The 24,972-nt window shown below is 44.9% G+C and overlaps 2 protein-coding genes across 4 annotated transcripts in view; one reads left to right on the top strand and one right to left on the bottom strand.

Annotated features, from left to right (window-relative positions):
• Positions 1–16,264, bottom strand: part of SEPTIN2 (septin 2) — a 32,721-nt gene extending 16,457 nt beyond the window's left edge. Inside the window, exons 1-3 of one of the 2 annotated variants that reach the window (XM_061189468.1) lie at positions 16,175–16,264; positions 8,889–8,922; positions 7,344–7,464 (exon numbers count right to left, since the gene is read on the bottom strand). In XM_061189468.1, coding sequence (XP_061045451.1) covers positions 7,344–7,464; positions 8,889–8,897 — 130 coding nt within the window. In that variant the 5' untranslated portion in view covers positions 8,898–8,922; positions 16,175–16,264. The remainder of the gene's footprint in view (positions 1–7,343; positions 7,465–8,888; positions 8,923–16,174) is intronic. The other variant, XM_061189478.1, reaches the window with a different exon arrangement.
• A 154-nt stretch (positions 16,265–16,418) lies between these two features.
• The window catches only part of HDLBP (high density lipoprotein binding protein), a 67,956-nt gene continuing 59,402 nt past the window's right edge, over positions 16,419–24,972 (top strand). For both annotated transcript variants that reach the window (XM_061189356.1, XM_061189347.1), the window contains exon 1: positions 16,419–16,545. The gene's annotated coding sequence lies outside the window, so the exon portion shown is untranslated. The remainder of the gene's footprint in view (positions 16,546–24,972) is intronic.

Raw genomic sequence — 24,972 nt, 5'->3', positions numbered from 1 at the left:
ACTTTGCTGAGTGTAACACGACCAATTCAGGCAGCGCATAGCCACTCAAGCGTTTAACGAGTTAAAAATTCCACTTAAACCACTGTGTATCACGTATTCTGAATATTTGAAGTTTAACTTCAAAGAAGATGCAAAATACCAAAAATTAAAATTTCTATTCCAAGGAAGCATGAACAGATTCCAACACTTTACTGGAGGTCATCATCTAAGGCTTAAGTTTGCATGTATTGGTCCAACTGTCCCCTGGGCACCTTGGTGTGACACCCCCCCCCCCCGGCTAAGTGCCTGCACAGCCTGTGGAAGGAGCATACATCTGATTTAAAAATTACCTCTGGGAAAATCAAGAACAGAAGATTGAATCTGAAATTTATAGACATACACAATTAGGACTGCACTTTAACTAGACTGCAATTTTCATAGATGAAAAGGAACATTAAAAGGACAAAAACAGAATTACATTTTGAACATGTCCAAATATAAGAGAGCAAGAATATGACTAAATACACACTATCCCAGCAAGTTGTCCTTTTTAATAGAGTGTCCAGAAACGCCCTTTTACATGTTCACTACGCTTGCAGGGGACGTTACCAGGATGTGCCAAGTCCTCTCCCCGAGTGCCGGGCACAGGTGTAGGTGCGGGGACCCAGCAGACAACAGGACGGGTGAGTCCCTGCTCCCACGGAGTCTGGCAGTCCAGCAGGGGAAGATGACAGGCAAAGCCACTGTCACCGACTGCATGGTGAGAGCTGTAACTAATACAGCTGAAAAGGGACCAAGGCCAGAAGACAGCTGAGCAAAGGTGTCTGACTGGAGATGGCCGATTCTAAATTATGAATCTTAATTTTAAAGGTATAAGTGATTATTTCGCTTGAAATAGCTTTTGGGTAACATCTACAAATAATTTGCTTATTAATTCAGAACATGATGCCACCCTTGGGCTGAATCTCTGAGCACACCTAGCTTTGCTCTGTTCTAATACTTTCACTAGTATCTCTATCCCAGCTGGGAGTGTCCCAAATAGGTGCCTTTAGACGGAGGAAACAAGACACGCATGAAGGTGTGGACCAGTATAAATCCATCACCATCCAAAAATTTTAACACAAAACAAACAGCACGCCCTCTCCACTGTGTCTGGCAGCTTTGGCTCAGCATACAATTAATTAGCGTCTGAGGTTGCTCCGTGCTGCTGCCCCTACTGGTAGCCTGTTTCTCTGCACTGCCGAGCAATGTTCTGTCGTGTGGACACACACAACCTGCTGCTGGACAGACACCTGAGCTATGTCCAGAAAACTGGCTTCGAGCAGTCACACACAGTCTGTGACGTGCTACCACTTCTCTGGGGTAAACACCTAGGAGGGGACCGCTGAGTCACAGGGTGCACGTGTAACTGTGAAAAAAGGGCACACTTCGCCTTCTCACCAGCTGCTCCAGTGCTAACACTTGCACTGCCTGCCTGTAGCACTTCAGCCAGTCTGGAGGGTATGCGGGGCTACCCCATGGTGGTTTTCATGTGTCTTTCCCTGATGACTGAAGAGGACGTCATCGTGTGTTTACCAGCCATCTGTTTACCTCCCGTGAAATGTCTCCTCAAATCTTTTGACCCTTTTTGTAATTGGGTCATTTGTCTTCTTACTAAGCCTGTGAAAATTTTTATATTCTAGATGTAAGTCCTGTGTCGCATATACTACGATATGAATACTTGCTCAGTTTATGGCCTATCTTCTTACTGGTGCCTTTTGAAGAAGGCAAATCTTGAGTGAAGCACAACGTATTATTTTCTTTCGTGACTAGTGCTCTTCATGTCCTAAGCAATCTGCGTGCTCCAAAGTCATAAACGTTTTTAAAGCAATTTTCTCCTAGACTTTTTATAGCTTTCCAACTAGGTCAACAATCCATTCTGAGTTTATTGTTGATGTTCAGTGTGAAGGAGGGGCTAGAGTTCATTTTTTTCCCAAACAATCAAGCAATTGCTACAGCACTATTTGTAAAAAGACTAACCTTTTCCCATGCTGAATTACCTTGGCACTTTAGTCAAAAATCAGCTGACCATATACATGCGGTCTGGGCTGTTATTTTATGCAGTTGATCTCTATGCCTACCTTACACACTGCTGTGGATTTTGCTGGAAATCAGATTGTTGTCATATTCTAGGCCCTCTGCATTTACATTTGCACTTTAGAATCAGATCGTTAATTCCTGTTTTTCAAAACTCTGCTGTGATTTTGACAGGGATTTAATTGACTCTATGGATCAATTTGGGGAGGTAGGACATCTGAAGAGCCCCACTCCACGAGTGGGTGAGGTCTCGCAACTCAGTCAGCTTTCCTTTGGTTTTTTCAGCTGTGTTTTGAAGTTTTCAGTGTTGGTCTTGCACACATTTTGTTAAAAAAATTTTTTTAAGTTTAATACTTTAAAAAAATATATTTATTTATTTTTATTTTTGGCTGTGCCGGGTCTTAGTTGTGGCATGCGGGATCTTTTTGTTGCGGTCCGAGTGCTCAGTAGTTGCAGCGCGCGGGCTTAGCTGCCCCGCGGCATGTGGGATCTTAGTTCCCCGACCAGGGACTGAACCCGCGTCCCCTGCATTGGAAGGCAGATCCTTAACCACTGGACTGCCAGGGAAGTCCCCACATTTTGTTATATTATCCCTAAGCAGTATGTACCTTTTATATTACTATAAATGGTACTGTCTTTTAAAAAGATTTTATCATTGTAATTGTTTTTGATGTTGTATTTCTAAGTTCATTTTTAAATTACTTGCTGGTAATTATAGAAATAAAGTTGACTTTTGTATGCTGACCGGAACCTGCAATCTTGCTAAACTTCACCTATTAGATCCAGCAGCTTTGTAGTTTTTCTTATGATTTTAACATACACAAATCATGTTATTTGCCATTAAGGAGACTGTACTTCTTTCTCTCAGTTTTTCATGAGTAAGAGTAATGCTAACTGTAGGTATTTCCCCGTTAGAACCAAAGTGATTGATTTCCAGTGTTAATCCACACATTCCTGCGATCAACCCCATTCGTTTAGGATGCACAGTCAGTCCTGCCATGACACTTGCTTTGAAAGTGACAATTTGTTCCAACACAACTGATATATTATGTAACAATTTCAGCATAACACAAATGTTGCATTTACTTATGTGTGATTTCACTGGTGAGAAACTAGGTCTACCCAGCAGAATCAAGCCACAAAGGAACACTCCCAAGGCATACACCACAGCTACCAGCTGACGTATTACAAGCCACAGCCACTCATCTCCAGTGTCCCAACTGTCCACCCATCCTCAGACAGCCCTCCTTCCACAACCTCACAATAACACACAGGCTGCAACCGTCCTGATGCTCACTTTCACAAACTTCAGTTCAGTGGCTTGTGTGGTGTAGTAATTTTGATTTCTTAACCATTTAACGTGTGAAACTGAGATCATTTTTACTATGTTCCTAACACGTCACTGAGGAAGGTTTTGAGGGTTGTGTCCCTATTTTCCCCGCATGGTGATTTTTTAGGAACACACATATATTGTGTTACAGTAGAACTGACTGCATTAAGGACTTGCTACAATTTTATTAAGGTGTCTGTGTCTAGGCTCATGAGGAATTAAGTCTACTTTTCTCATCATTTGCAATAGGGCAGTGCTTGGCCGAACACGCTCATAACGCAGAGCACGTCTGGCGAACGCTCCACGTGCCTTGAAAGAGCAGGTGTCCTGCAGCTGCTCAGCACCACGCTCGGCACGTCAGCTGGGCTGTACCGTCTGACGGCATAACTCCAACATTCCACGACACTACTGCCTTCGTACCTGCTTCATGAGTTACTGTGAGGAGTGTCAAAAACTCCTGTCCTCACGAATTTGTCTTTCTCCCATCAGACTCCGCGTCATGCAGATTTTAGATGACGTTGCTTTGAACAGATCCCTTTCTCGTTATGATGTAAAGTGCTTCCTCTCTGGGAATATTCAGGTAGTAGACCTAAAGTCTGCTTTGTCTGCTAGTAGTTCAGCCACTTCAGCTTTATGACTGGGGCTTGCATCACAATGTCCCATTCTTTTATTTTTAACGAAAAGGGTTTTTCCTGTAGACAACAGGAGGTCATTTAGTCTGATAACGCCTACCTTTCCCTTACACTTTGCCTTGTCCATTTACACATAATTATCGACAAGGCTGTGCTCAAGCCTGCCATCTTGCTGCCCTTTTTCTATTGTCTCATCTATCCTCTTTTCTTTTCCTGCTTTCTTTTGGACTGAATACTTTTTTATATTCTATTTTATCAAAGCTATTGGCTTTTAGCCAAATCTTTAGTTTTCTAGTGGATGCTCTGAAGTTCACAATGTGCACCATTAACCCAGCATCTTCCCTTCAATAATGTTCTATCACCTCACACGTAACGTAAGTAGTTCACAGCTGCACACTTCTACTCACACTCTGTCCTCTGTGCTATCCTTGTTCATTTTATTCCTACATGTTACACACTATCAATTATCTTTGAAAGAAATTAAAAAGCAAAAAGTCTTACTTTTACCAACACATGTGCCATTTCCAGTGCTCTCCCTTCTGTGCCAACTTGAAAACCTCATTTAATCTTCCTTACGGTATACGTCTGATACCGATAAATTCTTTCCGCTTATTTATCTGAAGATGTCTTTATCTTCTTTTTAACCTTCATTTTTAAAGGTTATTTTTGACAAACACAGAATTCTAGGCTGATAGTTTTACACTTTCAGTACTTTAAACTGTCATTCCACACGGCTTACATGATTCCTGATGAGCAGTCAGTGGTCTTTCTTACCTCTGACCCTATGTAACGTTTTTCTTTTTTTCTGGCTTCTTGTAAGATTTTTCCATTTATCAGTGGTTTTCACCATCTGATTACATGCCCTGGTGTGCTTTTCTTTATATTTATTCTGCTTGGTGTTTTAGTTTGGATGCTTTCTATTGCCCCCGTTCTTCTGCAGTGTACAATTTGCTGTTAGGCCCATCAGAAAATTTTTCATCTCAGACGTTGCATACATTTTTTAATCTCTAGAAGTTCCGTTTTGTTCTTTCCTGGATCTGTTGCTACTGCTTGATTTCCGTCCTGGTTATGGGCCATTTCTTCCCCTTCTTTACACATCCAGGAACTTTTTACTGGCTGCTTAGTATTGTGAAGGTTATACTGTAAGTGTCTAGATTTTAATGTCCTTCTTTAATGAGTGATGGGTTTTTGTCCTGGCAAGTAGGTAATTCATTTGTAAAGAAGCTTGATCCTTTCAAGGTTCGTTTATAAGCTTTGTTAGACAGGATTTAGAACAGCCTTTATGTGAGTTTAGCCCTACTCCTAAGCAAGGACTTTCCTGAATGTCATGGGTGTTCGGTAAGATTGCCCCCCGGTTGGCTGGAGTGCCAATGTCTCCTTGACCCCTTTCCGGCTCTCCAACTCCATGCAGTCTCCTTCCTGGTGGTTCTATTTTGCCTGGCTTCATGGAGGCTTCCCCTACCCATATACAAGTTACTGTTCAGCCATGGTGCCAAAAGGAACCCCAGTGCAGATGTGTGAAGTTGTTCTCTTCTGTGGAACTCTGCCTGCTACCTCAGCTTCCCCGAACTGTGGTCTCATTCTTCAGCCGAGACTAACCGTGTTAGGTTTACTCCTCCATGGGAAAAGGGCAGGTGAATGGCAGAAAGCTGGAGTAACTTTATAGTTCATAGAATTTTTTTTCCTTCTCTCAAGGACCAAAGTCCTGCATTGCCTGTTCAGTGTCTTAAAAGGGCTGTTTCATATATCTTGCCGAGCCTTCTGGTTATTCAGGTCAAGAGGACTAGTCTGGTACAGCTTTTTCAGGGTTTGGCAAACTGCGGCTCTCCTGCAAATCTAGCCCTCTACCACATGAACAAAACAGAGCTTCACTGGGACAGCTGTGCCTGTTTGTTCATGTGTCGTCATGTGTCGTCACTGTCGTGGAGCTAACAGCTGCACCGAAAGCCGTAACGCTCACAAAGCCTTAAATATTTACTATCTGACCCTTTACAGAAAGAATATGTCAACCCCTGAGTTATTCTATCAGGGCCAGAAGTAACTGTCTGGTTTTAAAGCTCTAAATTAAGTAACTGTGTGACAGACTGCACTGCGTTTCTCTTTTCTACCAGGAACCGGAATTTGCATTATTAACATCATCATGTAATTGTGCTCCTAAAACATGTCACCATTCACTTCTCTGGGCCTAGGGTCCCACAGTTTTTTTCATCTCAGATTTGTGAACTGTTTATCCCAGGAAACAATCATTTGTCCCACTCATGCATGACCACCCATCAAGCTTTTCCAGTGGCTACCTCAGCATTTGGGGAGAATTTTGCAATTATCAGGAATGAAATAAAATGTGATATGGTAAGCAGAATTAATAGTTCATCAAGTTAAGTTTGTTATGGACACACTGAAACAGAATATATATGCTATAATCCATGATAAAATATATCTGATATAATAGAAATTTCAGGTAACCACTCAATTTCAAACGACTTTAAGTGCTTATTTTAAAATACGTGTGTGTAGTAAGGATTGTTCCTTGTTTAAAATATACCCACCAGAAGGAGTTGAACAGTTCTTTTTATGAGTATTAAATAAATACGCTTCTGGTTAATTATAGGTGTTTGTTATCTTTCAAGTGTAACAAATTACTGTAAAATTCAGAGGCCTAAACCAACTACAAACATTTATCGTCTCATGGACTCTTTGGGTCAGGGGTTCGGGAGTGTCTAAGGTGGGCGGTGATGGCTTGAGGGTCTCTCTGTGGTGACAGTGATGTTGGCCAGGATGGCAGTCACCAGCAGGCTTAACTGGGGCTGGAGGACATTTCTGAGACGGTCACTACATGGTTACTGGCAGGCCTCAGTGCCTTGCCTTGTAGGACTTCTCTATGAGGTGTCCCGAGAGTGACTGATTCAAGAGAAGGCAAGGCACAGGCCGCAGTGCCTATGACCCGGTCTCCACGGCACACACCTTCATCTCCACAACGTCCTACTGGCTACACGAGTGAGCCCTGCTCAGTGGGGAAGGGGCTAGAAAGCGTCATGGACACCAGGCAGCAAGGATTTGGGGGGTGGGAGGGGGGGCTTCAGAGGCCTGCTGTCACACTGAGCAAACACTTTCACTACATACAAGCAAGGAAATGACAGAAAAATTATAATTCTGCACTTAAGCAAAATTTTCTAAAGAAGTTTTTTTTTCAAATTCCCAAGTTATTTGACTCCGTCAACAAAGGAATCTTCCCTGTGACTTTATAGGTCACGTTATTATACTCCACAGGTTGGGAAAAGGGGATACCCACATATTTAATAACTTGAGAGTACAAGTTAATTTCTTACCAACCACCATTAGCGTGAATTCAAAACCTTTTTTCACTGATTTTCGATGAACTTGATTGGGAAGATTTGCAAATCCAACATAGCCAGGAGTTTCTGGATTTATAAACTGAGTTGGTTGTTGCTAAAAAAAGAACAAATAAACACCTTATTAGTTGCTTTTAAGACATTATTAAACCTGTGACAAACATAGATCTCATTAGTTCTCACAAATCAAAAAAGTATACACATAAATCGATACTTCCAAAAAGTCACTGCTATCGGAAAACTGATGGTATTCATTTGAAAATATTTAAAAAAGAAGAAAAACCAATCCAGTATCATTTCATGCCTACATGCTGACCTAAAATAACATTTCTGTTAAGCAATGAAGCAATACATAAAAGATACATGCTTAGTTCATCTTAGTACAATTTCAAATCTCAACTTAAACTGTCTATAGAGTTGAAGGAAAATCTGTCAGACCTACAAAGTAAGGCCACACTTACAGTGGTCTCATTCAACAAACTTCGCTAAGGAACAGCTTCCAAAGTAAAGACTTCGTGTACCGGGAGTGGTGCACTTGTGAAAAGTAGCCAGGAAACAGTCACGTCTCTTGATGCATTCCTAGCTCAACGGGACCGAGCCCCACCAAGGGTGAGGCAGCCCACTTAGGGGTGGGATTCTGAGAATCTAGCTTCACAGGCCAAGAGAAAGAAGACTGAGAGTGAGAAAGGGGTCACGGCAGATGCCGCTGAAGTGTCAATATTCCTTGACAGATGGATACCTGACACGAGGAGATTCAAAAAAGCAAGTATAGTAGAACAGTGAAATCTAGGCTGTGATATACTAAAAATGGGAAGAAATAAAAAAAGATACAGCAATTGATTTATTAAATGTAAAAGGCAAGATTTAAAATAGTATTTCCTTTAAGGTTACCTTTTGTAAATATATAGTCACACATGCAAAAAGAATATTCACAAAACGTTACAAGCAGTTATTCTGAACAATGGAATTATGGCTAATTTTTATTTTCTTTTTCGCTTATCAAAGTTCCACACTGATACTTGTATAAAAAATGAAAATCACTATGACTGCGCATCACAGTAAGAAACACCCAAAGACTTAAAAATAAAAAGTAAAGAGAAACAATAATCTTGCAATTTTAACTACAAGTTCTGCTTTTCTCAGCATGTCTTTTAGAACCTATTCCTTTCCGGGCTCTGGGCTAATTTGCAACAGCTGACGTAAGCCAATTTATCAAGTCTGAGAACCCCATAAATTTCATCATGATGAATTATTACAATTTTAAAATTATTACTTGAATGGTCTGCTGGGAATGATCTAGGGAGGCTAAATGGATTGTCATTAATGTTTTTAGAAACAAATTGAAAATCTGAAAAAAGAAAGCTCACAGCTTTCAGGATGACTGTTAAATTAGAACTCTGTCTTAATGAATCAAATATCAGTTATATTAAAAATAATGAATCATAAAAATCTTGACTATAAAAGGTTTCAAAACATAAAGCAGTTTCTTATACTGTAGATACATGAAGTGTGATCTCTTACCTTAGACATCTTTAGTGAAGTTTTGTCAATCTGTCTAAAAAAAAGAAAAATACATGTACATCCATACACATATACAAGAACATGAACTGATATGTAAAAAGGCTTACATGAGGCATCAATAGCTTCTGTTTCACTCAGCTTCTCATTACGTCAAATACTTCCCCAGAAATGATGAAATTATCACCTCATTATATAAATTAGATATAAAAAATTAAGCTAATGAAAGCGACCATCTATACACATGTATACATATATACGTTCCATGTCTTCAACAATACCTTTTTTAGTACTGATTATACGTTAGGCACTAGGGAGCAACAGGAGAAAAACACAAATTCCCATAACCTCTGGAATTATGTAATTTCCTTTGTCTCTTTGAAAGCTTTGTACAAGGAAGGGGTGCCTGTCGGAGCCCATCTGTCTGCTGTGTGCTGGAGACTTCCTGAGCTCCTGAGAACTGGACCTTGACACTGGGGCACACACAGCAACACAACTACACTTACAAGTAAAGGAAAAAGGACTGAAGGCACCTGAGCGCTCGAGAAGTGTGACGATAGTTCTGAAGCCTCGGGAGACGTGGGGTCTGCTGGCTAACCTTTGGTGACAAAGTCAAGAGATGTGAATGCAGTCAAATTTGATTCCTTCTGGTGCTTAGAAACTTATGAGAAAACTTCTTTCACTTTCTTGCCTCCCTATTTCCCCCAGACTGAAACATTCCTGAATACTGCACGCCCCCAAGTTTCCTTTTTGAATGGAAATGTTCCCAAACCACCTCTGAAAAAATGGTTAACCAAGGTCAAGACAGCAGTAGCATGTGTAACTCTCTAGCTCTGTGGTACGACATTATAGAAGGTAAGGATACAGTCTTGGTTCTCCCTCTCATCCGTCTGGCAGGAACGAGAGGGGAAGAGGGGGAGGGGTCTGCAAACTGCTTCGTGCTCTGACAGATCATCACTAAAGGTGGGGAAGGAGTACTGGGTGCAGGCTCGTGTGCAAAGGAAGGACCACTTCTAAGGAGACAGGTAAAGCTCCATCTAGGTTGTCCAAAATGCTTCAACCTAGGCAGCAGAATCAAGGCAAGCTTCCAGGACAGCAGAAACGCTAGGCAGCAAGAGAAGCAGAAGATAAAGGGTTCCTCAGAAGGAAGAACCAGAAAGGAAGGAAAAGAATACAGTGAACCCTGGAAGAGCTTGGGAACAGAGACCTTGGGTGTGAGGACTCGAGGGCTAAGGTGACAGGCCCATGTGAGTGTGCCCTCGTCCCGCTGCCTCCAAGATGAGCTCAACAGCCAAGCTGCAGGAGGAGGAAGACAACACCTGGAACCAAGAAACGGTATCGCTATGATGAAGATGCAAGCACAGTAATTCAAACACAACTTTCTGGACCTAAAATCCACGATTTTCAAACCCAAACTGCTGTAGCTGAACTAAATGAAAGGTCACAGTAGAGACTCGGAATGTGACATGGAAGACCAAATATAAGAAATCTTAGTGCACAAGGCAAACAGCAGGGAGAGAAATCATGGGTAAAAGACAGCCTCAGAGACAAAATCTAGGAAATCTACCTGTTAACAGTAAGAGTTCCCCTAAGTAAAAGGGGAAGTTGGAGGAAAAGAAAACAGTAATAACAGAAGAAACATTTCCCAGGAAGAGCAATCCCAGAGTTTACCTGGGACTGTGTGCTACATGAGTGACTTAAGATCTCTTGAACAGAAGGAACATCCTAGGGGAACACTATTCATAGTCCAGAATTTACAATATTAAACTTCCTCAGCAAAACCTAAGAGTTGGGGGCAGGAGTGACAGCAGAGAGGTAAAACTTTCAAGAGGGAGAAGGGAGCAGTCAGTTGGAAAATAGATAGATGGTCCTGGCAGAAGAAGCAGCGGACACCTTGTTTTAAATAATAAAGATGTAAGTATCCGATAATGAAAAAAAAGGTGAAGGTAGCCATTAAAAACAACTTACTTCCAAATTAAGAGAAAAATATGGAACAGCAACTTGATCAAACCAGTAAAAATATGGAAAAGAAACAGAAAAATTCAAGAGTATCAGTCACCAGTCTAAATGTGAAAGAAGCAAATTTTCTCCTTAAAAGAGGAGACAGGTTGGGGGTGGCGGGGTGGAGGGAGAACAGCAGAAAACCAAAGTCTGTTACATGGAAGAAATATGCTTAAAGCAAAGTAGCTAAAAAAAAAATGCTGAAAACAAAGGGACAGGCTAAGAGATACCAAGCTAGTGCAAACACAAAAGAACAGGGAGAGACATTGTTAATATCAACCCGGTTGGGATTTAAGGAAAGTGTGGTCATGATAAAAGGAACAATTTATAAAGATAAACCATTCATAAACCCGTATCTATGAATACCTACAGCAGATAAATACACAGAGCAAAGACTAGAAAAAATACTATGTGAACTTGACAAAAATACAATTCAAGTGGGAGACTTTAATAGCTCCTCTCGGAATTGGACAGACCCCGTACACGCAGTGTGAGCGAGGGCAGAGGTCTGAGACCACAACACATCGGAATCAACTGTCACAGAGAACCCTGAGTCAACAGATAAAGAAAGGCGACTAAAGAGAAACACTTTATTTACCGTATAACTGCTGTGAAGAAAATTTATGCAAAGTTATTTTTACAGTCAGTGTTCTCAGATCGTGACCTGTTAAAACAATGATAAAAAGGAACTCCTAGTTATTCAGAACATTCCTGGATAACCCTTGGATCAAGGAGGGATAAAAGTAAAGCCATAAGTTATCTAGAAAGCAATGGAAAGAAGATAAAAACAAAATCAGTGGGGCACAGTAAAGTTTCATAGACTCAAATGAGAATTTGGGTTTTACGTATTTTCACTATTAAAGAACACCGAAAATAACTCAATAGAAGGGTAAGTAAAACCAAAAGCTGGTTCTCTAAAACAAATTCCTCACCAGTTCCTTTGAGGAAAAACAAGAAGATATAATCACAGACACAGGAGACCACATGTATAAAGATGGCCACAAACTAGAAAATCTGGAAGAAATGGATGATTTCCTAGACACTGTAAATTACCAAAATTGAAGCAAGAACTGAAAACCTGACTAGAACAAATGCCACTGAACAGGTGAAGAAAAAGTTACCAATGAGGACTTCCCTGGCGGTCCAGTGGTTAAGACTCTGCGCTGCCAATGCAGGGGGCACGGGTTCGAACCCTGGTCAGGGAACTAAGATCCCACACGATGCATGTCGTGGCCAAAAAAAAAAAAAAAAGAATTGGAAAAAAAAGAAAAAAAAGAAAGGGACCAGGACCGGACAGAACTAGACCTGAATTCCATCCAAAACTGAACAGATAACGCCAGCGTCACTTAAGCCACTACAGAAGAAGGGAAAGCACTCCAAGTTATTTTATGAAGACAGCACAGCTCCAACAACAAACCCAGACGGAGAAGAAAGAGCAAGCAAGCTGGCTGGCTGCAGGTCCATCTCACTTATGAACAGAAATGCAAAATTTGTCAATGAAATACTTGCTAGCAATTATATCCCGGAAATGTACCAAAAGCATCTATCAATACAAGCTGTTACAACAAATTAAAGGAGAAAACCATATGTGAATAGATGCTGAACACGCATGTGATAAAATCCAACAACCAACTCTAATAAAAACACTAAGTGAGGAAACTGCTTAAATATATTTCCGGAAACCAACGGCAAACGTTATCCTCTAAACAACAGATGCTAAATTATTTAAATTACAATCACTAATTAGGAAAGGATGCCCATTACCACCACAGTTATCTTAAAACACTTATGAAAAACTCCAAACATATTCAAAAGTAAAACAAAAGCCACAAGGACCACCCCATCCTCCAGATTCAACAGTTACCAACTCAAATATCCGCTCAATCACTGTCCCAGATCCCTGACAATGAGTACTAGATATTTCTAAAAATAAGCACTGAAAAGCGACAAGCCATTATCATAAGGAAGATTAGCAATAGTCCTTTAATATAACAAAATATCCAGGGTTATTTTCCTAATTGTCTCTTTTTTTCGTCGTTGTTCATTTGAAGCAGAATCCAAATAAGACCCTGATGTTGCAGTCTCATCCTGATTATTTACTGCTACTCTGGCAGATTTAGTGAAAATGATTTTTCTGATATGACTGAATACACACCAAAAACCCCACAAACACTTTGGTTAAAAAAGATTCCAGAATATGGTAATTTACTTAAGGAGGCTGCATACAAGACAGGTGTAACTCAAAAGTTCTATTTTGCACTAGCAATGAATACCAAGAAATGGAAATGGAGGGAAAATGCCATTTATAATAGAGCAAAAACAAAACAAATGTAGGAACAAATTTAGAAAGAAAACAGGCCTTGCATGAACCAAATCACTTTTTATTTCTTAAATCAGTAGATAAGTGTGGTCCAATCCCAGCTGGACTCCTTAATGATGAGGTTTTTTTTTCTTAAAGGACTGGATAAAATGACTTTCAAGTTCACCTGGAGAATAAATGCCTGAGGATAGAAAGGAAGAGCAGGCTCTCGCCTTACTAGCTATCACACGCATCTGATTTCACACCAACCTGGTGGGGCAGAGGACTGTCATCAAAGTTGCTCCGGAGCTTCCACACACCCGCTCCTCACTCAGCTCTGGGCCCCTGCCTGTACTCCCAACCAACTTCACGTGAGCACCCTGACGGTGCTGCGCCTTGAGCCTACGCATGCGCAGGCCCTTATTCTGCTCAGCAGGCGAGAAGGGGACCATCACTCCTATCGGTTTCCTCCCACTTAAAACCTATCTTGATGCACACATATGCGGAAGTGGAGAATACTATTGTAATATTATTGGAACAGGATGTTAACTCTCAAAAAAACACTTATTTCAACTTTGCTTTACTTTTACCAAGTTTCTCTTACCACAACCTATTTCTTTCATACTCAGGTTTTTTTTTTTTTTCCCCTGAAACATAATTTGGATCCACTACAGTTTTCCAACAGTTTATTAACTGACTAATGTAAAATGAAAGTTGAAAGAGAAATGTTGAACTTCTGAAGTGCCTGGTTTTCAGTGAGAAAGCCTTGATCCAGCAACACAAAATGCAAAGCACTGTGATTAGTTTAAACCTTGGATGCAGATCAATCAGATCCCCCCAAACCTCAGAAATTAGGTCAAATGAAAAATTTATGCACTCATTCTAGATACTAGAAACTATTTAAAATTTTTTTCTCTTTGACCCATGGCTTCCTTCTTCCACAGAGCAATACTTCCACCCCAATCCACACAGAAGAAATCAACTTTTCTAAAACAGAAGGGGACAAAGAACAGATGGCTAAAAATGGATTCTCGGCAACAGAAACTTGCTTTGCTACTGGCATTTCTGTGTATCAGTGGACTACCCAAAGCCACCATCCACTGACACGTCATCCTTGCATTTACATTCACTATCCCCATCCACAAACGACCCTGCAAAGTAGGACCCAAAGGTCCACAGTCCCTCATCCAGAGCCCTTGGAACATCTGGCATTCAGAGCCTTTGGATTTGAGGTCCATGTACAGTATACCACACTCTTAACAGCATGAGGGCAGCACCCCACAATCAAATGAGTTTTCTCTAGTGACAAGTATGACGATGAGCACAAAATGAGATAGTAAGACTATACAAGTGGCTTCACCCCAATTCTGCGGCCAAATGAGCTTTGGTGTCCCCTTCTCTCTGGAGAAAAAACAAAGCCAACTTTTCCTTTTACAGCAGTTTCTGTCTTTCAAGTTGAGTATAGAAAGGACCTGAATCACATTTATTAAAGTCCACGGAGGGAGGTTCCCGCCCATCCCATCCCCATTTCCCTAGGTCACCCTGCTAGTTCAAGAGCAGTCAGAATGCAAATCTGATTTGACTGAAAAGCCCTTGTTCTTTACCCTGGGCTGCAGTGCTCGCTGAGAGATCAAGACAGAAAATGGGGGAAAAAAATAAATAAATAAATCAGGATAACTTTATGGCCGAAAAGACCACTGCCGTATTTCATTGCGAGTTAGGAGGCTGGGCGGTGCAAAGAAAGCCTAAGTGGGAGCTACCAAAACCGAAAATACTGAACCTTAAATTACAATTACAAACACCAGGAAAGCAGCCTGCACGACCCCTACACCATCATACATCTCTCCTTATGATGGCAAGGCTGTTTTGGGCATTAAGCTTGTCTTGAAGTATTATAATGATCTGAGTTGTTCAAGAGATACCTGAAAACCTGTTTCGTGCTGACCACTGTCCTAGGCAACAAGTAAGGCTGGGCAGGTCCACACACCCCTGCCCCTCACAGGACAACAACCGCACGGACCACCAGAGGCTGACAGCAGGCAGACACCTATTTCAGGGGGAAGAAGTCTAACCCGGGCGCAGTCCTGAATAACAGAGCAGGAACTAGGCAAGCAAACGGTGGAGGTAAGCGGGCTCCAGGCAAAAGGCAGGCTCTGAACCAAGGCCAAAGGTGAGAAAGACCACAGCAGTCGGAACTGTGAGTCAGCGCGGTTGGGTCACGCGTCCACGTGTTGGGGACACAGACCAGGCAGCGAGGCACCGACGAAAACTGAGGCCGTAAAGGTACAGGAGGTCCTGCAGGCCTTACTGAGCCACGGCGGCCACAGGTCGGCCCCATCTCGGGCCTTCAGGGGAACGGGCCCTCCCCGGCGGTGCCGCCCGTCCCTCCGGATTCGGCCCTGCGTGGGGCCTCCCCTCCCCTCCCCTCCCCTCCCCTCCCGTCCTCCTTCTCCTCCCGCTCTGTGTGCGGCCAGGCGGGGCCTGCTGAGTGCAGCGGGCGGCCAGCGCCCCGCGAGCTTCCTCTCGGCCGCGAGCCTGCGAAGCCGAAGCGCCCCTGTTAGCGCGGCCCGCACCGTGCCTCCCGAACCACGACCGCCAGCGCACGCTCCACGTCCCAGGCCCATTATTGACCACGCCCCACGTAACTCCCACCTGGTGAGAAGGGCCACTCGGGTTCGCCCGGGACACACCCCGCCGCCTCCGCCGGCGCCAGGGCCCGGGGGGCGGGGGCCAGGACCCGGTAGGGCCGAGAAGGGCGGAGGAGGGGCCGGAAAAGCGGGAAGAGCGCCGGGGGGATGGGGGGATGGGGGGAGATCTCGGGAGGGCCCAGGATGCCGGGCCGGCCGCCCCTCCCCCACACCGTGCGAGTGGCCCCGCCCGCGTCCCCCCCGAAGCGGACAGACCACCGCCCCGAGCCGGCCACCGCCCCTCTGCGTCGGCCCACAGCTCGCGCCCCGACGGCGGCCGAGACCCACGGTGAGATACTCACCGCGGACGCACCGAGGAACTAACGCCGACCGACCGCGCCGCGGATCCGCCCAGCACCGGCCGCTGACTCGCGCCCCGCCCCGCCCCGCGCGTGGGCGGATTGCGTCAACGCGTCGATCCGCCCCCTTGCCAACGCTTTCCTCCCCGCCCCCATCCGCCAGCTTCCGAGTGCGCAGGCGCAGGCTCGTCCGCGGTTTCCGCCTCTGCGCAGGCGCCGTGCCCCTCCCACGGCGGTTGCCCATATAGAGGCCGGGGGTGGGGGGGAGGTCAAGCGTAGCCTCTTCTCCTTTACCAAGATGGCGGCTCGTCCCTGTTTCGCCACAGTTCCTACCTTATGAGCTTCGTTTCCTTACGCTGATAAGAGTGGAACAGGTAATGTAATTCATTGCTTTGTGAATAACTAGAATGGGGGGGAAGAGCGTTTCTTTAGATGGAGCTAAATGACCGGTGAGAAGCGAGGTGGACGGGGGGAGGGCAGGTGACGGTAAGAGTTCGGAACGACCACGGGGAGGGGACCTTTCGCCTCTGGTTCTCTCCTCCAGGAAGATGGCGGCAGCACCGAGCAGGGAGCACCGGAGCGGGACTGGGGAGGGACGGCGAGCGGCCGGCGGGGCTGCTCTAGTCCCGGGCCGCCGTCGTCTCAGTGGTCCGGGCCTCGCCTCGATTGGCTGCCGTGGGTCACGTGGGGGTCGGCGACTGGTGCGCGGACCATAGAGTTGGGCGCCCGTCCCCGGGGACGTGGCCTTCGTGCGCCCGAGGCTGGAGCCCGCGCCCGACGGGGAGGGGGGAGGGGGGAGGGCGGGCGGCCCCTCGCTTTCGCTAGGTGAGGCCTGGGGGCGCGTCCAAGTCCACTGCGGCGGCGCGGCTCGGGGGCGGGAGGGCGACGTGCCCGGCGGGGGCGTGACCGGCCCGGGGTGTCCTTCCACCCTCCCGCGGCCTGCAGGCCCAGCAGCTGGGCGATGCTTGCTGGGAGGCTGGGCGCAAACGCTCTCGTACAGGAAGCCTTTCTGGGTTACCCACGACTGGCAGTAAACACGGCTTTGGAGTCTTTTTTGGGCGGTCGCGTAGCGCGGGGCGCCTGAAGCTCTTTGTGACCGTAGGGCGTCCTGACAGGGTGTCTTTGGAAAGTGGCAAAGTGCTCAGGGCCGGGCGTCCTCTCCCCGCCGACTCAGGAGGTGGGGAAGTCGGCCTGTGCGTGGTGTCCGGGCACCACGTAAAACCAAAGGAAAACTGACCTCTGTGTTTTATTAAGCAACGCTATGGTCAGATGAAACGTCCGAAGGAGTGTAGATGAGTCTTAGAGGAATCTTCAGGAGCAGGATGGTTTACCCTTGAGCTGCGGGGTTTCTGTGTCCTCAGCTGCAGAGCTGCCGAAAACCCTCAGGCGTTGCTTTCACCTGCGTTTGGGTGTCTGCCGCAGAACTAAGGACGGACGGGCACTCTCTTGGCAGGTAGCTTTCTTGAGGCCCTGTTAACACGGGGTGCGTCACAATTAGGATTTTGTCTGAGGCAACTGGTAGTGCTGTTCTACAAAATACGCTCAGTGTTCTTTTATGGGAGCGAACCGGCCTAACCAGACATTGGATGAAGCCTAGTGTTCAGGTTGATATTCGATCACTTTGAACACTCTAAGCAACCCCAGCTACCCTTATGAAGTACGCTTAATGTTAGGATGCTTGCAAGCAGTGTTAAAGTGGTTGAGAAGGTATTTGGTTCAGAGTGGCTTCTGTCATTTGAACTCCCAGTTCTCTGGATCTGAGACATCAACCACCCACGTGTCATGAGAGCTTTAGGTTTGGAGAAAACTGAGCAAACCCCCTCAAGTCTTGAAGGACAAAATTTGAAAGCCATTGAAAACAGTGAAGATTAAACTTCCCTGTAACTACTATTAATTCTGCTGTGTGTCACGTCCCGATTGGGGCTTACCTCCTCTTCTCTAATCAGGCTGAGGTCACCTGAGTAAAGGAGCAGCGCGTGTAAGGAGAGCACTCCTAAGATGCCTTTGGCCCACATTCTTGGGCACTCGAGGACCCGCTGGAACCCGGTCACAGTGCCCCCTCCAGGGGGCCAGGCTGACTTCTCAGCGTCCTGATGGGAGAATTTCTTCTTGAATCATCAAGTATTTTTTTTCCTTTGGATTTGTTGTTCGGGGTTTCTGGCGGTCTGACTTTGACCTCATGGCTTTACTTCTTCCACAGTAGAAAATATTTCAAAAAAAAATTTATAGGAAATGGCTGTGTGCCAGGCATTGTTAAGGGTTCTGGGGATGCAGAGGTAAAGAGGACACAGACTTTTTTTTTCTTTTCCTCAAGCAGTTTATGGTCTGGTAGGGGAGATTCACTTGTAAAGGAAGAGATTACGGTGTTCTGAGTGCAGTAATGGAAGTATGTACAAGGAGTGGAGATAGGACAGAGGGGGCAGTGATTACCTGTTGGAAACTTTTCACAAAGAATGTGGTTCTGAAACTGGGGTTTAGAAGATGAATAAGAGTTTTTCCAGGTGGAGTTGGCAGGATGGGGTGTTCTAGACAAGAAGACTGGCTTATGCAAAGGGGACAAGTGACAGCTATCCACTTAGGGGGTGGCATATATGGGCAAGAGGTTGAGAATTTGGTACGCTGCTGGCATCTCAAATGGTGAAGGACTTAATGCCCTAAGACACTCTGACTTGGACAGCATTTCAAATGATTACACTGTCCACCAAGATGACTTTGTGATCTTTAGTCACAAGTGGATCGGATAGACTTGCCATTAATGCTTGGCAGCTGGAACTTATTTACCTAAAGGGCTTGAGCAGAGAACACTTTTTAAAGTACAGAGTGATACTTATATTTGGTATGGCCCATTCAGCACACATGCATCTCACAGGGCTAGTGATCATAGGAAAGCATTTCCCTTTTCTATTAAGAAATAACCAAGCTCCTGGAAGAAACATAGCACATAGCTGAACTCTCAGTTGCTGACTTTTGGTGGCAAAAAGTCCAAGGAGCATGTTGTCAAACTTTTTGACTAAGTATAGAAAGACAGCCAAAGAACCTTAATGTGTTAGAATGCCTTTTCTCTTGAATTATGAAGGCACCACAACATTGAACATTTGAAAGCCAAGAAACGAACGAAACTTTCTTCAGTGTGTAACATTTAAAAACTTGATTACACAAGTTACTTTGTGGTAAAGCAGGATTTTCATTTATTTTTTTCCTTTTTGTATTTCTAATATCAGAGACATTTTAGAGGTGATATTCCTAGTCGGCCGCTGTTTTACCCGGTGAGGTAAAGTTCCTCAAGTATCATTTAAGACAAGCCAGACTTGTCTGGGTATCCTGTCATGTTAGTCATCTTGTTGATGCTTGCTGTTAATTTGATAACAATGCATTGGCCATGCATGCTCTCCCTTAATACTGTTTATTGGCACTCATTTGGATTTTAACATTAAAACTTAATTTTACTTCAAATCAAGGTTATATCTTCATATACTTTTTAAAAGATCAAGTAAATCTGGAAAAGCTTGTAAGGAAGAAAAGCTGTCAGTTTTTCCTTCCTCCCATCATGTCTCCTCCGCTGCAGAACACCCACGTTGGTCTCCTAGATGGTGGCTTTGGTCTTTGCCTCTGTCTGTCACATCCATGCCTGATTTGCTCACTTCCTGCCCTTCCCTCCCCTGTCCCACACATTGTCTCTCCACTCATCCCTGAGAGCAGATGTGACGTCTTTCACTTTCTTTCACCCCTCTGCCTTCGCCCTGCAGGCAAATCCATGGCTGCCCAAAGCAGGTGCACCTTTAATTTGCTCGTCAGGTATTTAGTGTTTATATTCTGACTACTGGTACCATTCACAGTTGGGCCAAATGGTGTGATGGGATTACTTTTCCTTTCCTGGAGAAGTTTTTGTTTTCCCTGTAGTTCTTATCAGTGGTTTTTGTTGTTTTCTTAGTTTTATATGCATTTGCCACCAAAAGTCAACCCCAAATTCACTAGTTGTCTAAATCTCCTTTCAAGAAATTCAGTTCTTTTTATCTGATCGAGTTCAGTAGGCGCAGACCTCCAACCTGCTGGAATCTCACTGCAGATCTCACTGCCCTCAGTTTCCTGGAACCCATGTCTTTCTCTTTCTTGATTTTTTTTTTCTTTTTTCTTTTCTTTTTTACTCTCTAATTTTGATGGAGCACTTCCACAAGGAGTTGCCTGGGAGATAAAATTTTGAGAGCCTGGATGTCTGGAATGCGTTATCCTTCCCTTATACCTGTGTTGAGAGGTTGGACATCAGTTTGCCCCTCTGTCTTCCATCCCCCAGTGTTAGCCTTGAAGTTTTAGAGCTTTCTGATTCTTGAGCCTTTATATGTGACTGTGTTTTCTTTTTTGAAGCTTGAGGGATTTTCTGTGAAATTCAGAGCACCCAGTGCAGTGATGTCCCTTGGAGTCTGTTTTCATCTAGTGTCTTGCCTGCCCTTTGGGCCCCTTTATTTTGGAAACTTCTGTTCTTCAGTGCTGGGCATTTTTCTTGATTTATTACCTTCATACCTTTCCATTCACTTTCCTTCTCTTTCTAGAATTCAACTATTGGACCTTCTGGATTGACAGTCTGATTTTCTTAGGTTTCCCATTTCTTTCTGGAAGACATTCTCAACCTGATCTTTTAGCCCTTCTATTGAGTTTTTCTCTCTTTATTTCTAGAAGATTTCTCTTATTCTTTCTGTTCCTATGTTATAATCTCCTGTTTTTGTTCCATGGATATAGAATCTCCTCTTATCTCTCTGAGGACATTGGTGAGTTTCAAAGTTTTCTTTTCCCCAAAGTCACTGCTTGCTTCTGGCTGCTTTTTGTGTTGCGGTTTTGGCTTTCATATCAGAGCCTTTTCTGGGCTATCCGGTGATGTTTGCTTGCCCGCTTACATGTCAGAGGGACTCGGAGCTTGTGGTTGGTTGGGGCTGGCCAACTGTGACATTCGCTGTAGAGGCATCTGGCTGGGCCATTTCCTTACAGCACCCTGTCAGCTTCTTCAAGTCTCTTTGGGTTCTCCAGAAAAATACCTCCCAGCCTCTTGCCTGGGGGCCAAGTGCGGGGAGAAGGCCACAATCTTAGCAATAACTATGGAAGAAGTTACTTCCTCTGTCTTCAGAATGGTTTCCCATCACTCCACTGTAACTGGTGTCCCCAGTCCAAAGATTCTATTTCCCTTTCCAGAGGGGAAAAACACCACACCCTTTGGCTAAGAGGCATGAGAGGCAAAAAAAAAAAAAAAAGAACAAAACAAAACACAGAAAACTGTCCTTTTTGACAGTATTTTCTTACTACTTTTGCCTGGCTGCCCTTTAGCAGTGTTATTTTTAGCTTACAACTTGAGTTGCACTTAAATTCATTGCTCTTCTGTTATTTACTACACCTTTTATAGCCCAGCTGTGGGTTTTACATTGTCTTAAATGTGTGCTGAAGGCCCTGGTAGGAAAGTGGACGGAGGTTGTGAATAGGCCGGTCTTCACAGTCAAGAAGTTCACGTGGCCAGTATGCAGAGCAAGATTTTTAGTTTTCACTGATGATCAAAGACTTGACATTAAAATCATATTTCCCCTACAGACTGGGGAAAATAAATGTGACCATTTTAGTTACCGAAGGTGAGGGGGACAGGTATACCCCGATGTCGTGGAGTGTAAATAGTTTAATTCACTGGGAGGGTAAATTTTGCCTTTGCAGTGCCTATCCACGCAGCTCCTGTAATCATGTAATTGTATTTCTAGGAATTTAACCTGTCGAGGTACAGGCTCGAGTGAGCAGATGGTACTCTTTTCTGCAGTGCTTGTAATCGGAAAAAAATAAAACAACAGCAGGGGGGTTATTTTATAGTTATTCCATGCAACGTGCAGTTGTTAACATAGGTAAACTTGTGTGTAAAACTTGGAAAGACAGCCATATGCATTTTTAAATGGAAGTAAGTGTGGCAAGTGGTGAAACAATGCATGTAATGTGATTTTATTTTTTATTTAGACCACGTATTAATATATCCAAGAAAAAATATTAGATAAAACAGTAGTTTTGGAGATACTTGTTGAGGAAGAATCAAGAAGATTGCCAAGTTTTATTTCTGTTGTTGTGTTTTACAATATTTTTATGCTAAAGATCATTCTTTGGTCGACTGTATTATCATGTTCATGCTATCAGTTAATAAAACTGGTATGAATGTAGTCCCCATGGCCCCTGCCCCTCCCATCCCAGGCTCTGCCATGGGTGCAGGATCCTCTCAGGAGGCTTGTCTGTGCCCTGAGACCCCACAGCTGGAACAGCAGCCCTCATCTAGGTCACGGAGAGGCAGGAAGTTGCTGATGCAGAAACCAGTAGTTAGGTAGCAAGTGCCATTGAGCAAGTAGGGTGGATTCTTTTCTGAAAGCGCGCTCAGGTTTGCCTTTTATTTGTGTGAATTGCTCTTCTTAGACGTTCCTGGCTGTGGACTTTGTCAGACATGCAGCGGTGCTTGGGTCTTAGGCATTGGTTCTTTCTACCAGACAGTGCAGAGGGTGGAGATGTTTGTACAGGTGGGGAAGGTCGTCCTCCACTGGACCAGGAGTCAGGAGACCTGTAAGTACTTCAGTTTAAACTTGTTCTTAATCAGCCTTGTGATTTTGGGTGTTTCTTGATCTGTAGGACTTTAGCTTCTTCCTCTCAAAGATAAGAAAGGAGTCTCTGAGGTGGTTTGTTTTCTTTCTTCCTTCCTTCCTTTCCTTCATTCGTTTCCTCCCTCCCTCCCTTTCCCCCTCCCCTCCCAGCGTTGCGCTGCCCCCCCCCCCCCCGCCCTTGGGCAATTCAGTTTATCAGAAACTTAGTTTTTCAACTTGGAAGGGTGACACCTGGAGCTAATAGTCACTCATACAGCATCCCGTTTTGTGATCTGTTTCAAGGATGCACGAGTGATACAAAAAGCCTTGCCTATTAAAGGTTTTTTTGTTGCTTCCTACACGCCAGGCATCAGGACCTTTATTTCCAGCAATGGTTCAACCAGGCGATCTTACCCCCCTCCCCCCCCAGAATATCTGGAAACATTTTTGGTTGTCATGAGTTGGGAGTGCTGCTGGCGTCTCATGGTTAGAGGCCAGAGGTGCTCACCATTCTGCAGTGCCCAGGACAGCCCCCACAAGGAAGAATTGTGTGGTCATAAGGAAGAACTGCCTGGTCACAAGGTCAGCAGCACTGAGGTTGAGAAGTCCTGCTTTACCGGGTCCATCCTTGGAGGGCTCTAGGATGTAGCGGTCACAGGCCCCATTTTTCAGTCAAGGAGAGTGGAGCCTGCTAGGGTGAGGCCACTGGCAAGTGCGGCTGAGCTACGGCTGTGCTGCCTGCACTGCCAGAGTTCTTGTGGCTGTTGTCACGGACACCAAGGAGGGCCATGGTCACAGAAAGTTCTCCCCAGGCTTACTCTGCCAGGCCCGGGCTAAGCACTGCATGTAAGCCCTCATAATCCTCACAGTGACACCAAAGGGTCGATGCTAATGTCCACTCCCTTTTGCAGGACAGGAGACAGGCACAGAGAAGTCAGGATCTGTGATTCTTTTTCCTTGTCTTGGTCCTCATTTTCAGAAGTTCACACATTTAAACATTCAGCCTTGACAATTTAGCTAGTGTTTCCTCTCAGCATCTCTAGAGCTTCTCTAAAATTTGGGATCCAGAGGTGATGTAATATCCAGGAGCGGGGCCACCCAGGCCTTTGCAGCAAGGTAGATATTCTACCCTGAAGGAAACACACTAAAATTGGTCTGTGTCCCTTAGAATTTTGAATATCGTTGATTCCTCATCAGGCATTTATTTTTCACCAAGTACATATCTGTCAGTAGGTTTCCCGGAAGGAAGTGAACAAATCAGAGTCCCAGACCTAAAGCCATTGAGCACTCAGGGCCCATCTCTGCAGTAACCTGTAAACGGCTGCTGTCGGTCAGTCTTCAGCCACCGTCAGGGGGTCAGCTTTCACTCTTGCTGGACTGGTGTTTCCATCTTCCTATCGCAGCAACCCAGCTCCACCGTCTCTGGCTGCCTCCGTGACATCATCGTATGACTACACAGGTCTGGTGGGGTAAGTCCCCGCTTAGCTTTACCTGCCCCACCCTTCATCTGGGTTACAGGATAAGCCACTGGTAGACTTGTTCTTGTTTTGGACCCCCTGACGCAGCAGGGTATCCTGGCTATGGCAGGTGCCCTATGTGTTTGGAGGGGATGAACAGACGGGCCAGTGCTGATTCTGGACTCTTGTCTTTCCTGACTTTTGGTGAATTACCATGGGCTGCTGCAAGCCAGAGCAGCTTTCTAGGCTCTGAGGGGTGTGCTGGACACAGAAATAAGGCAGTCTGCAGGCCACATCTCAACCTGTTGCTCTTGTGTTCTTCAACCACCGTTGACTCTGGGCTTCACAGATGGTTTTGTAGTGCAGCTTCCTCCAGAAGCTTGGATGTGCTCGGCCAGCACGTTGCTGAGGTCTGGAAGCATGCTCAGCACGGGCCTTCTTTGCGGCAGTGCAGCTTAGTGCCATGGGGCTCACCGATGCTTGGGAAGCCAAGTGTCCTCCTGCCTGTTTTCTATGCTGTCTCAGTTGTATCGGCATGATTCCTTTCTCTAAGCTTCTAGCATCTTGTTTTGGGGCGTGGGTTGAGCTGGCCTCGCTCTGCTGGCTGAGGGAGAACTCTGCGTAGCAGTCCCACCGCCCAGCTCTGTCCGCGGGCAGGATACACTGTCTTCCCAGCTGTAAGGTCATCGACGGCACTTACAGCTTCTAGACACAGTGCAGGCTGGACCAGTGCTACTACTGTTGGTTTCTTTCTGGAGGA

The sequence above is a fragment of the Eubalaena glacialis genome, chromosome 1 (assembly GCF_028564815.1).
Source record: "Eubalaena glacialis isolate mEubGla1 chromosome 1, mEubGla1.1.hap2.+ XY, whole genome shotgun sequence".
Taxonomy (NCBI): Eukaryota; Metazoa; Chordata; class Mammalia; order Artiodactyla; family Balaenidae; genus Eubalaena; species Eubalaena glacialis.
Note: the sequence above shows the minus strand (reverse complement) of the source record. Positions and strands in the feature narration are given on the sequence as shown.